This window comes from Suricata suricatta, chromosome 4 (genome assembly GCF_006229205.1).
Source record: "Suricata suricatta isolate VVHF042 chromosome 4, meerkat_22Aug2017_6uvM2_HiC, whole genome shotgun sequence".
In the NCBI taxonomy this organism is placed as follows: Eukaryota; Metazoa; Chordata; class Mammalia; order Carnivora; family Herpestidae; genus Suricata; species Suricata suricatta.
In genome coordinates, this window is record NC_043703.1 from 87657157 (window position 1) to 87669274 (window position 12118).

The 12118-nt window shown below is 43.1% G+C and overlaps 1 protein-coding gene across 1 annotated transcript in view; it reads left to right on the forward strand.

Moving 5' to 3' along the window:
• Window positions 1-12118, forward strand: part of AFF3 (AF4/FMR2 family member 3) — a 525761-nt gene that overhangs the window by 484141 nt on the left and 29502 nt on the right. Inside the window, exons 14-17 of the mRNA XM_029938501.1 lie at window positions 1-675; window positions 5601-5725; window positions 8913-9114; window positions 11975-12096. The exon at window positions 1-675 is cut by the window's left edge and continues 429 nt beyond it. Coding sequence (XP_029794361.1) covers window positions 1-675; window positions 5601-5725; window positions 8913-9114; window positions 11975-12096 — 1124 coding nt within the window. The remainder of the gene's footprint in view (window positions 676-5600; window positions 5726-8912; window positions 9115-11974; window positions 12097-12118) is intronic.

Below are 12118 nucleotides of genomic sequence, written 5' to 3' on the forward strand. Positions count from 1 at the left end.
AGCTGCCACCGGCCCGAGGAGCCCGCGGCCGCCGACGCGCTGGCGGCGGGCGTGGTGGTCCCACCGGAGCCCACCAAAACCAGGCCCTGCGGCAACAGCAGAACGAGCCACCGCAAGGAGCTGCGCTCCTCGGTGGCTTGTGAAAAGCGCCGCACGCGGGGGCTGAGCAGAATCGTCCCCAAATCCAAGGAGTTCATAGAAACAGAGTCGTCATCTTCCTCCTCCTCCTCGGACTCAGACCTGGAGTCGGAGCAGGAGGAGTACCCTTTGTCCAAAACGCAGGTCGTGGCCACCGCCGCAGCTTCCTCTGGGAGTGAGCAGAGACTAAAGGAGACTGCCAGTAGCATCAGCAGTGGTGGAGGGCCCCGGGCCCCTGTAGGCTCCATCAACGCCAGGACCACCAGTGACATTGCCAAGGAGCTGGAGGAGCAGTTCTACACACTGGTCCCTTTTGGCCGGAATGAACTTCTCTCCCCCTTGAAGGACAGTGATGAGGTCAGATCTCTCTGGGTCAAAATCGACCTGACCCTCCTGTCCAGGATCCCAGAACACCTGCCCCAGGAGCCAGGCGTCTTGAACCCTCCTGCAGCCAAGGATGCTGAGAGTGCACAGCCCAGCCACCCATCTGACACTCCTGCTGAAAAGGCTCTGCCAAAATCCAAGAGGAAACGCAAGGTAGGCCTGGGGCCGAGGGCATGGCAGGGAGGGAGGGCTTTCCCTCGAGTTGTGGGGAGCTGGTAAGCCCGTGTGGGCTGCTGGCCTGCAATGGACAGGGAGCCGTTTCATGTGTCCTTACTCAACAAACTTCCCTATGGTATTTCATATATGCCACATACCTGAGAAATGACATAGATGAACTGTTACATCCTTAGAACCGCTTGATGAGGGGAACATTGTTAATATCCCCATTTTATCCTTATAATTAAGCCCTGTCCCACTGCATGTTGAAGTGGGCATACAGAAAATCTGTATCAAGCATGTGCAGAGGCAAGCTCGATGCTGGGCCAGTAGAAAAGCTAAACACATGGTGAATCCTGCCCTTTGCTGGACGTGACAGAGTGGCATTGATCAATCATGGACCTAGGAAGCCAATAGTCTCATAGAATTTAAGGCTGTGACTGGGGTGAAGCATGAAACCGAAGGGCCAGACACCAGGCCATGGGTGGATGGGCCCAGGGAGAGGAGAGTTAGCTTCAGAACCAGCAGCAGCTGCTCCCAGTAGCCTTGACCAAGGAGAACGCTGTGGTAGAGAGGGTCCCTGAAGCGGAGGGACACTGAGTAATCAGAGAACCAGGGTGATGTGGCACCAAAACAGGGAAACAGAATGACCAAAGAAGGCATGGAGTAAGAAAGGCGGCGCAAGTGCAGGGAGAGCTAGATACACATCTGGAAGCAGACCCAGACATTCAGCAGTGTTTGCAGACTTTGGAGGGGAGGAATAACATAATCATAAATTAGAACCAATTTTCAGGAGTTTTATCCCCTCCTGTTATTGTTACTTTCAGAAGTAACTGGCCACAGTGAAAAGCAACATGGGTAACAATCCAAAGATTGCAATATCATGGATTGTTCCAAATTTAGGACAAAATCATTAACAATAGTTAATGTACACATGTCCCCACAAGAGATGCTATCTTAAGCGCTTTGTACATATTAAATCATTCAGTCCTTACAACTTTTGAGCCAAATATTTTTGTCATGCCCATTTTATAGATGAGGAAGCTGAAGCTCAGAGAGCCTAAAGCATCTTGCCCCAGGTTCATATAGGTGATAAGGGGCAGAGCTAGGAACGAATCCAGGCTGTCTGGCTCCAGGATCTTCCAATAAACAGTTAGTCTGAGGCTTGTGTAGTAGTTTCTGCACAGGGCCCCTGCCTGGAAGGGCTCTATGCTTAGAATTTAATGCTTGTGGTTGCCATCTTGAAATTCATTCTATCTCTGAACTTATGTTTTTAAGTGAAGCAAGATGGGACAGTAGAGCATGACTGGGGGGGGGGGGCGGGGGCCATGGACCTTTGACTCTCATGTGGTCCTACCTCCTGCCTGTTTCCCCAGGACAGGTTGTGCCCAGCCCTCGGGCCCCTTTGCACTCCAAAGTTAGCAAAACTGCATACAGGGAAAGTTTTCCTCATCACTCCCATACTGGAACACTCCTGGCAACACGGTGAAGCGCACCCAGTGACCATCTCCTCCCAGGACCTGTGCTGCACCCCCAAGCACCCAGGGGCCAAGGTGCAAGACACAGTGATAGTCAGGGACAAGAGAGGCATCTCACCTGACCCTCACCTGACCCTATCCAGGGCCAGAGTGGTTTCAGGGGGGAAACTGCAATCTCCTAGCAGGTGCAGGTTCACCTTGGGTTAGAGGTTGGACTGTGGAAAGGGGAAGTGCCTGACTGGACTTCCCCCACCCCCAGACAACTGGCAGGCAGGGGGAATCCTCCGCTGCTGGGCCACGCACATGCATACAGTTATAGGATGGCCCCCGACACCAGTCATCCTGCACCCCCTCATATCCCCATGCCTCAAAGAACAAACAATGAAATGGTAAATAAACACCACCATTATAGGTCAAGAGAGAGACTTTGACACTCAGGGAAATGTTCTCTACTTTAGTACTTTATAACATTACTCTTTTCCTGCCTTTTTTTTCAAATTTATTTTTTGAGGTGTGATTGACATAACATTATATTAGTTTCAGGTGTACAACAATTCAGTTTTATATATTGCAAAATGATTATCACAAGTCCAGTCCACTGTGCATAGCTACAATTTTTTTCATGAGAATGTTCTTATTAACTATAGTCACTGTGCCGTATTACATCTCCCTGACTTCATGTTACAACTGGAAATGTGTACATTTTGACCTCCTTCACCCATTTTGCCCACCCCTCACCCTCCACCTCAGGCAACCACCAATCTGTAATTTATACATAAACTTGGGCTTTTTTCAGTTTGGAGGTGGGTTTTTTTAGTTTGGGTTCCACATTTAAGTGAGATCATATGGTATTTATCTTTTTTCTGTCAGACTTATCTCACTTTGTAAAATGCCCTCAAGTTCCATCCACACTGTTACAAATGGCAGGATTTCTTTTTAGGACTAAATAATATTTCATTATACATATAGATACAGATACACATACCACATCTTCTTTATCCATTCATCAACTGATAAACATTTAGGTTATTTTCATGTCTTGGCTGTTGTGAGTAATACTGCAGTGAACATGAGGTTGAATAGTATCTTTCGGAGTTAGTGCTTCCCTTTTCTTCAGATAACTATCTAAGGTGGAATTTCTGGATCATAAGATAGTTACCGTTTTAACTTTTTGAGGAAACTCCATACTGTTTTCCACAGTGGCCATACCAGTTTGCATTCCCACCAACAGTGCAGGAGGCTTCCCTTTTCTCCACATCCTTGCCAACCCTTGAGTTTTTTTATTTTAGCGATCCTGACAGGTATGAAGTGATCTTACTGTGGTTTTGATTTGCATTTGCCTGATGATTAGTGATATTGAGTATCTTTTCATTTATTTGTTGCCATCTATATGGCTTCTTTGGAAAAATATCTGTTCAGATTCTCTGCCCATTAGTTATTGAGTTGTATGAGTTCTTTATGTGTTTTGGATATTAACCCCTTATCAGATATATATTTACAAATATCTTCTCACATTCCATAGGTTGCCTTTTGTTTTGTTGATGGTTTTCTTTGCTGTGCAGGAGCTTTTCAATTTGCTATAGTCTTACTTGTTTATTTTTGTTTTTGTTGTTTTTGTTCTTGATGTCAAATTCAAAAAATTATCTCCAAGACCAATGTCAAGGATCTTTTCATGCTGTTTGACCAAGGGGCCCAGTGTTTTCATTCTGCACTAAATACTGCAAATTATGTAGTTGGCCCCAGCCTTCTGGGTAGCCATAATCAGGTGACCCTACCTTCTCTGTAGTTTGCTTTCTTCTTTTGTGAAGTAGTGGTATCTTTGTAGAGGTGGTATAAGGTTTAGAGAGTATAATTCACTAATTGAATTAGCTCACTACTTCTCTACCCCTCTTCCCTCCTGTTTCTCTATAAATACCCTGCCCTCCCCCATTACATGTTGGTTTGATGGGTAAATGGATAAACTGATGGAAAGAGAGAGAGAAAAACATATAAGAAATGTGTAGAGTTAGAAATTGATAAACATAGGTTGGACATACATATAGCTGTATAAGCATACATAAATAAGGAGACATGCAGAAAGACATACAAATTCTATAATTCCATATCTAAGTAATTTTATTACTCACAGCCTTTTTAAAAATTCTTATCTTGGGGCGCCTGGGTGGCTCAGTCAGTTAAGCATCCGGCTTCCGGCTTCAGCTCAGGTCAGGATCTCACGGTTTGTGGGTTTGAGCCCCGTGTCGGGCTCTGTGCTGACAGCTAGCTCAGAGCCTGGAGCCTGCTTCGGATTCTGTGTCTCCCTCTCTCTCTGACCTCCCCCTGCTTGTGCTGTCTCTGTCTCTCAAAAATAAATAAAAAACATTAAAAATTTTTTAAATAAATAAAAATAAAAATTCTTATCTTACAAAACTTCATTTACAATAGCCTGACACCCAGCTCCCCTCATAAAATCTAGTGAATTGTCATTAAATACAGACATAGGGCCATGAAAGAACAGTTTCATAGCACTCTTCACTAAGATTGTTAAGACCCCAGTATTTACTGGGACCCTATAGACCCAGCTACCAAAGGAACAGAGTCCAGCCCTGCTGGGACCTTGGAGCAGAAGTTCAGATTCAGAGCTTTGGTTTGGGCCTTCCTTTGGTACACTGTTTCAGTGAGAGCACCTGGGATCTTGTGACAGAGGCTGTGTGACAAACCCAGCTAGAGAGAGGTCAGAGCCTTTCTATCTTGGAAACCGGCACTTGTTTCCTAGAAATCACTGCTGAGAGCCTTGAATATTATTGTTGCTGTGTTCCTGCTTTCTCGCCAACAGTAGAACTTTGCTGAGTGCATTTGCCATTGCACCCTAATACACACATAGTTAAACGTGATCACAGAAACAAGAATTCAACCAAAATACTATTTTCTAAAAGGGTCGGTACATTAAGGATTGTAAGATGTCATGGGATAGTAATTGTTCACTAGAATTAAGACACCGAGAGGTAACAACCTTTGCTTGAAGTTCATAAAAGCCATTATGGCCTTAAGCCCAGGATATGGTTGTCATACTTTATTCAGATACCAAGAAGTGCCAGAATGGGAGACACTGAAAGCACAGTGTAAATTCAAAACAGGTCTTCTTTGGAGAGCTGCCTCCGATGTGTCGATGGTAGACCGATTTTCATCATTCACAGTGTTCCCTCCCTAATGTTGATCACGCTCTTCCTTTCAATAAACTGTCAATAAATAAATGTCAAGATTTCATCCTTGTTGGTGGAGGAGCTGACTGGGAACCTACAACATGGGTAAGAACACTGCAGCTGTTCTGCTGCTTGGGATACTCCCAGAGAAGCCGAGTAAGCTGGTCTCCAGGGAGGTCTCGCTCTCTGGAAGGTTGTGATGGGAGCTCATTATGATCCCTTGAAATCCAAAGCTGACTGGTTTTTGCTTATCCCCATGCAGTGTGACAACGAAGATGATTACAGAGAGGTCAAGAAGGCCCAGGGAGAGAAAGAGAGCTCTTCACGACTGACCACCTCTACCAATAATACCTTATCTGCGAACCACTGCAGCATGAACATTAACAGGTATGCATGTCCCACCGAAGGCGCAGGTGAGCCTGAAGGATCTCTGGGTCTGAAAGTCATGTTTCATATTGAAGGAGAGTCCGACTGTTTAATGACTGCTCTGTCTGGGTCTTTAGACCTGATTCCCTTGATTTAAGCTAAGGCTAATGATTATGCCTGAATGTGTGCTCATGTCACAGCCCTGGGTAGAGTGTCCTTACTTCTCTGTAACAGAAGACGGGTTACTAGTTAATACTCAGCTCCGTGCTCTCAAAGACACACTTTCCCTCTTGAAAACTTAGTAACTGAATTTTCAAACCATGATTTTAATAGCCGCTAAACCTGTAAGAACACTAAGCTTATTACACAGTGGGACAAAGAAATATTAACTTGGGTGTAGTCTCTTGGATATAGATTAGAACTGTGGCATTAGACAGGATCTGTGTCTCCAAGGTTAAACGGCACCCAGTCACTCCTCTAAAGGGGTTCCAGATGGACCCACATTGCACCAAATCCCCTCCATGACAAATGCCTTTCTAGCAAGGCAAGGTCCCGATATTTATTAGAAGTGAGTAGCTTATCATCAGTCATAGAAGCTCTTTCCATTTAGAAATACCACAGCTCAGAAACCACTTTTCCTCTAAGACACTCCTCACTCTCCCTGACTATGTACATGGAATTTTTAAGGGGAGATTAATGTTTCAGCACAACACATAAAAATGTAAACTGAAAGGTTAGGAGAAGATGTAGAGCAGTAGTAAAACTCAGACAGGAAATTGGAGAGCGAGGACACACAAGCAGCAGCCCACTGCAGTGTCAGAGTCACCTTGGGAAGGAAGGCGAGGACTCCTGAAGGTCCGAGCAAGAGGGAGCATGCGGGCACAAGCTGGCCTGGTCCACAGTGCTCTCTGCCTAGTGAGCGGTGTCCCAAAATAGTGAGAAAATGCAAATGAGGGACATATAGTTCCAAAATGTCTTAAATGTGTGATATAGTTGTATACATGCTTCTTTGTTAATGCATTGAAGAATCTTTCTAGCAGATCTAGTAACCGCCATGATTTCTAAGTAGCGATGAATATAAACAATATTTCAAGATGTCTGCAACAACTGTAACATGACAGGAAAATGTCTGTGATTTCTCCTGATGACACAGTCACAGGCATTGCTAATAATACTCCTGCTAAACCACTACTCTGGAGTTTCTCAGTTTCAGTGAGAAGCTAATGAAAATGAAGATGTAACTTTTTTCCATCCAAGTTCACAAACCTCAGGAACTCTTGCCCTAGAGCCTTTGCTCAGCAGACCCTGCCGGCTCTGATGGCTTTATTCGTGCTGTGTGATGACACTTGCATATCAAAGTGCTTTGAGTTCTTTCTAGGAAAGGTGATCTACGTACCTCTAGAGTAAGGTGATCATCTGTCCCAAAGAGGAGATCCAAAGAAAGTTTTTCTGGTCAGCTTGGATACGTAAACTTAAAATGATGAAGAAGAAATAATCCTATGTTTGTGACAATACTTAATGGAATGATTTAATTTTCTTTGAGCATTTAAAAATCACATAACATGAAAAAATAATAGAGATTTATAAACATGACTTTATTCACTCACGTGTCAAGACGATTGTACAGAGACTGGTCACATCAATCTTCAGCATCAGAGTCTTTGTCCTCACCAGTGAGCCACTCTTGACTTGCCTGAGGCACTTTTCCAGAACACATCTCACTTCTAGGTTGTTAGCTGCCTGGTATTTTTTGAACCAGAAAGCTATCACCAGAAACTCTATCCCACACAGACCTATTTGCAGAACACTAAGAACCTTGTTACTCTAACATTAAGAACTTTGGCTTTATTATCTGTTCTAGAGGCTGGTGTTTATAATTTCTACACTGTGACCACCAACAAAGGAAATTGCTTTTTGAAGTGACTTTAATGGCTTGTTTGCAGTGACAGTCAACACATGCAATTAAGAAGTAATAACCACAGGAACTGTGACTAGTCTTTGTTAAATGGATTTACCTTTTTTTAACTAGTTCTGTCAAGTGACTTCTATGAGCATCCCAAATTAGCAATGTTTGAGCTTATTTTGGGTTAATGTGTCTTTCCTCAATTTTTTTTCAGGGTAAAGTAATGGAGAGAGTCCTATCAATATAACATACGTTGCAGAGATTCAAATACAAGCGACTCCCTTCTCTGATGGTTAATTTTGGGGGGAGTTACATTCAAACACAGACAATAGTTTCATTCTTTTTTTTTTTTTTTTGGTTTTTTGTTTTAATTGAAGTATAGTTGACGTACAATATTATGTTAGTTTCAGGTATATAACGTAGTGAGTCAACATTATGAAATGCTCATCATGATAAGTGTGGTCACCACCATCTGTCACCATACAAAGCTATTATAGTGTTACTGGCTTTTTATCCCCATGACTTATTTACTTTATAACTGGAAGTCTGTACCTCTTAATCCCCTTCACCTGTTTCTCCCATACCCCTCTCCTGTCCAACAACCACCAGTTTTTTTCTCCGTACTTATGAGTCTGTTTCAGTTATTTGTTTTGTTTTTTTAGATTCTACATATAAGTGAAATTGTATGTGTTTGTCTTCCTCTAGCATAAATGATTAGTTCTGAAGATAAAATAAGGAGCTAGGAACCAGAGAATGTAATTTTTAATGACAATTTTCTATTCTGTGTTTATTCAAAGCAATGCCTGCTTAGCCCAGAAACCTAACAATTGAAAGTTGGCTTCATATGCTTTGCAGATTATTCTGTGATTCTGTTATTCTTCATATAACAATTAGTACAAGCTCAGGTGTTAGCAAAAGTCTTTTTAGAAGTAGACCATTTGTATATCATTTGATTGCCTTTCCCATTACTTGCTGCTTAGCCTTGTCAGGAAAAGAGTAAGTTGTTTGTTGTGTATTTTGAGGTCCTTGGATTAAAAACTCAGAAAATGAAACTTTTATTATTCTTAGTCATTTAACACCAGAATTATTATTCATCCTAATAAGACAAGTAAAGAAATAATGAGTAAAATTTACTTATTGTCCATTATAGTCCTAATGCCATAACATTGTTTCCTGGTATAATAATTCCCAATAAACGCCTTCCTACCAGCAGGTTTTAAACGGGAGGTATGGGTCATATATAAAACATTTACCTTTCCCTGTGCTGACTGTGTGACATTCCATTACTGTGATTTCCTTTTTCAGCTTGGCAATACCAATAAATAAAAATGAAAAACTGCTCCGGTCACCCATCTCGCCCCTGTCTGATGCATCTAAACACAAATACCCCAGCGAGGACTTAACTTCCTCCAGCAGATCGAATGGCAGTGGTTTGTTCACTTCCGCCTCCTCCAGCAAAAAGCATAAGGCTGAGAACCAGCTCCCGTCTCATCCCGGAGACCTCACAGTATGTTCATTCTCTTTCTTTCCCAATAAAAATAAAAATGAAATTGAGCACACCCCTATACTCATCTAGCCCAGCACAGTCTAAACACATGCTTGAGGTCCCTCAAGAATCCCTAAATGCTGTTCTGGGAAGGCCTGTGAACAAGCATGCCCTTTACCCGTTCCCACAGAGAGCTACAGAAGAAACCGGAGGAGGCGTTTTAAGCCTCTTCTGCTTAGGAAGCTTCTGTAGGACTTCATTTCCCACTCTAAAGAGAAACGGCCCAGAGTAATACTATCCCAGGACAGTGTAAACTGGGAGTTTGGGAACAACCAACCTTATCATTTGGAAAGATTCCTTGCCCCAGGACAGAGTGAAATCTGGGACTGAAACCCCAGGCCAAAACTGTGGGACTCCCCATCCACCCAGGTGACTGGGGTAGTGGCCACAGTGTGGGACCCCCGCCCACACCCCTTTTCCAGTGACCTTCTCAAGGGTGATTCCAGTTGCCCGCACTCCCCTGGGGAACAGGGGGGACTTGGGTCCGTGTCTGTCTAACTTCATATCTTAGTCACAATGTGATTTTGGGCCAGTTGTTTCATCTCTCTGAGCCAGTTCCATTTGCAAAACAGTGGCAGGAAGATTTAAATGAGCTAGTACTGGGGCGCCTGGGTGGCTCAGTTGGTTGAGCATCCAGCTTCGGCTCAGGTCATGATCTCACGGTTTGTGAGTTCGAGCCCTGTGTAGGGCCCTGTGCTGACAGCTCAGAGCCTGGAGCCTGCTTCAGATCCTGTGTCTCCCTCTCTCTCTGACCCTCCCCTGCTTGCACGGTCTCTCTCTGTTCTTCAAAAAATAAATAAAAGACATTAAAATTTTTTAAATAAATAAATAAATAAATGAGCTAGTACTATCTGAAGAACCAGACACATATGGATACCTATGCAACTAACACTACATGTTAGTTCCTCTTTACTGCTACTCCATCTAACAGCTGGTGGCCCTGGATCATGCATCCTCTGGGACACATTATTTAAATCTAAACTCTTCCCCAAGTTCTCTCAGGTCACCATGCTATGAAAACCAGTGGGGCTTTGTGAGGCAGGGAGAGAGGTGAGACATGAGAATAGGCCTGTTCAAAAAAAGATGGGGAGGCAGTATTTAATGTTGTCTCCCATGAATTAAAGAGGTAAAAAAGTTGGTACTAGTCCTGGCAAGAGCCAAAATCTTGTAACATCAGGAAATGAACCCGCTTATGCACCCTTATTTGGGAGCAATTATCTTCAATTCTAGGCTTAAAGAATCTGAGAAGAGCCTACTAGAAAAACCTGGAATAAAAAATTACCAATCCAAATTAAAACACAAACAAACTTACCTGTACCTCTAGATCCTAACATAAAAGCAACCATGTCTAGAAAATTATAAAATAATCACAGACTTAACGTAGTCACCCTTTCATCAAACAGATGGTTAGTGAGCAAATACTTACTGTGTGCCAGGCACTGTGTCAAGCAATGGAGATCCAGTGGTGATCTAGCAGATTCAGTCTGTGCCTGTGTGAAGTTCACAGTCTAGCTGTAGAGATTACACACATGCGTAATTACCATCACAAGTACCACAAAGGAAATGCAGAGTCCCAGGGCCTCTTACAACAAAGAGGCTTAATCCACACATAAAATCAGAAGCATTTGTACACACTCAACACATTTTCATTACTTTCATTCATCCATTCATGTTCTGGGTGTCTGTAGCTTGTTCCAGAAGAATCCATTTGAGTTTCATAACCAGACAGTTGCTTTATGATCCGTGGGTCTAGCACACAATAGGCATTCTGTAAATATGGAAATCCCTAGAGAATATGACTTTTTAAAAATTTTTCCACAAATCAATAGTATTCCTTTTGAAAATACATTTTAAATAATTTCTAATTATTCCCTTTGGCTTTTTGTGTTCTTCACAGACAGCTTGTGAGAATTAGTCCATTTTGTGACCTGAATGACTTCTCATTTGCAAGGGTATAGCTCAGCAATTCTGAAAGCTTGGTTCCTGGATTAGCATCACCTGGAACTTGCTAGAAATGAGACGTTCTCAGGCCCCACTCCACACCTCCTAAATTTGACTCGGGGTCAGAGGAGCAACTGTCTGTGTGTTTATAGAACCCCCTGATGATTCTGATGCAAAGTCATCATAGAGAACCCCTGGTCTAGCCAACTGGGGAAAGAAGGGGCTTGAGTCGCAAGCCCTGGGCCTTACCCATAATAACTTGAGCAAGTTCCTTAACTTCAGCCAGCCACAGCTTTTGCATCCACTAAGAACTTCCCTTTTGTAAGCTTCATGCCCAGCACAGAACCCAACACAGGGCTTGAACTCACAACCCTGAGATCAAGACCTGAACTGAGATCAAGAGTCAGACGTTTAACCAACTGAACCATGAGGTGCCCCAAGAACTTCCCTTTTGATACTGTTATAAGAATGGCATTTGAAGGATTCCCTGGTGGCTCAGTCAGTTAATCATCCGACTTTGTCTCAGATCATGATATCACAGTTCGTGAGTTCAAGCCCTGTGTCAGGCTCTGCACTGACAGTTCAGAACCTGGAAGCTGCTTCAGATTCTGTATCTCCCTCTCTCTACCCCTTCCCCTCTCTCTCCCTCTCTCTTTTTCTCTCTCTTTCTCAAATAAATGTTAAAAAAATTTTTTTAATTAAAAAAGAATGGCATTTGACAACACACATGAAAGCCCTCAGCATGAGAACCGGAATGTATTTCTTTTTCTGTATTTAAACAAAGGGGTCATCAATTCTAACAGAGAACACAAAACAATGGGTTGCTCTTTCAGCCAGGTGGCCAGTTTCTGAAAAGACTGGTGTGTTGTTTTTTGTTTAGAAAGGCACTCACAACAATTCCGAAAATGTTCTCCACAAGACACGGCCACAAACAGAGCCATGGTCTCCAGGTTCCAATGGCCACAGGGACTGCAAGAGGCAGAAACTTATCTTCGATGATATGTGAGTATAGACTCTCTGTCGA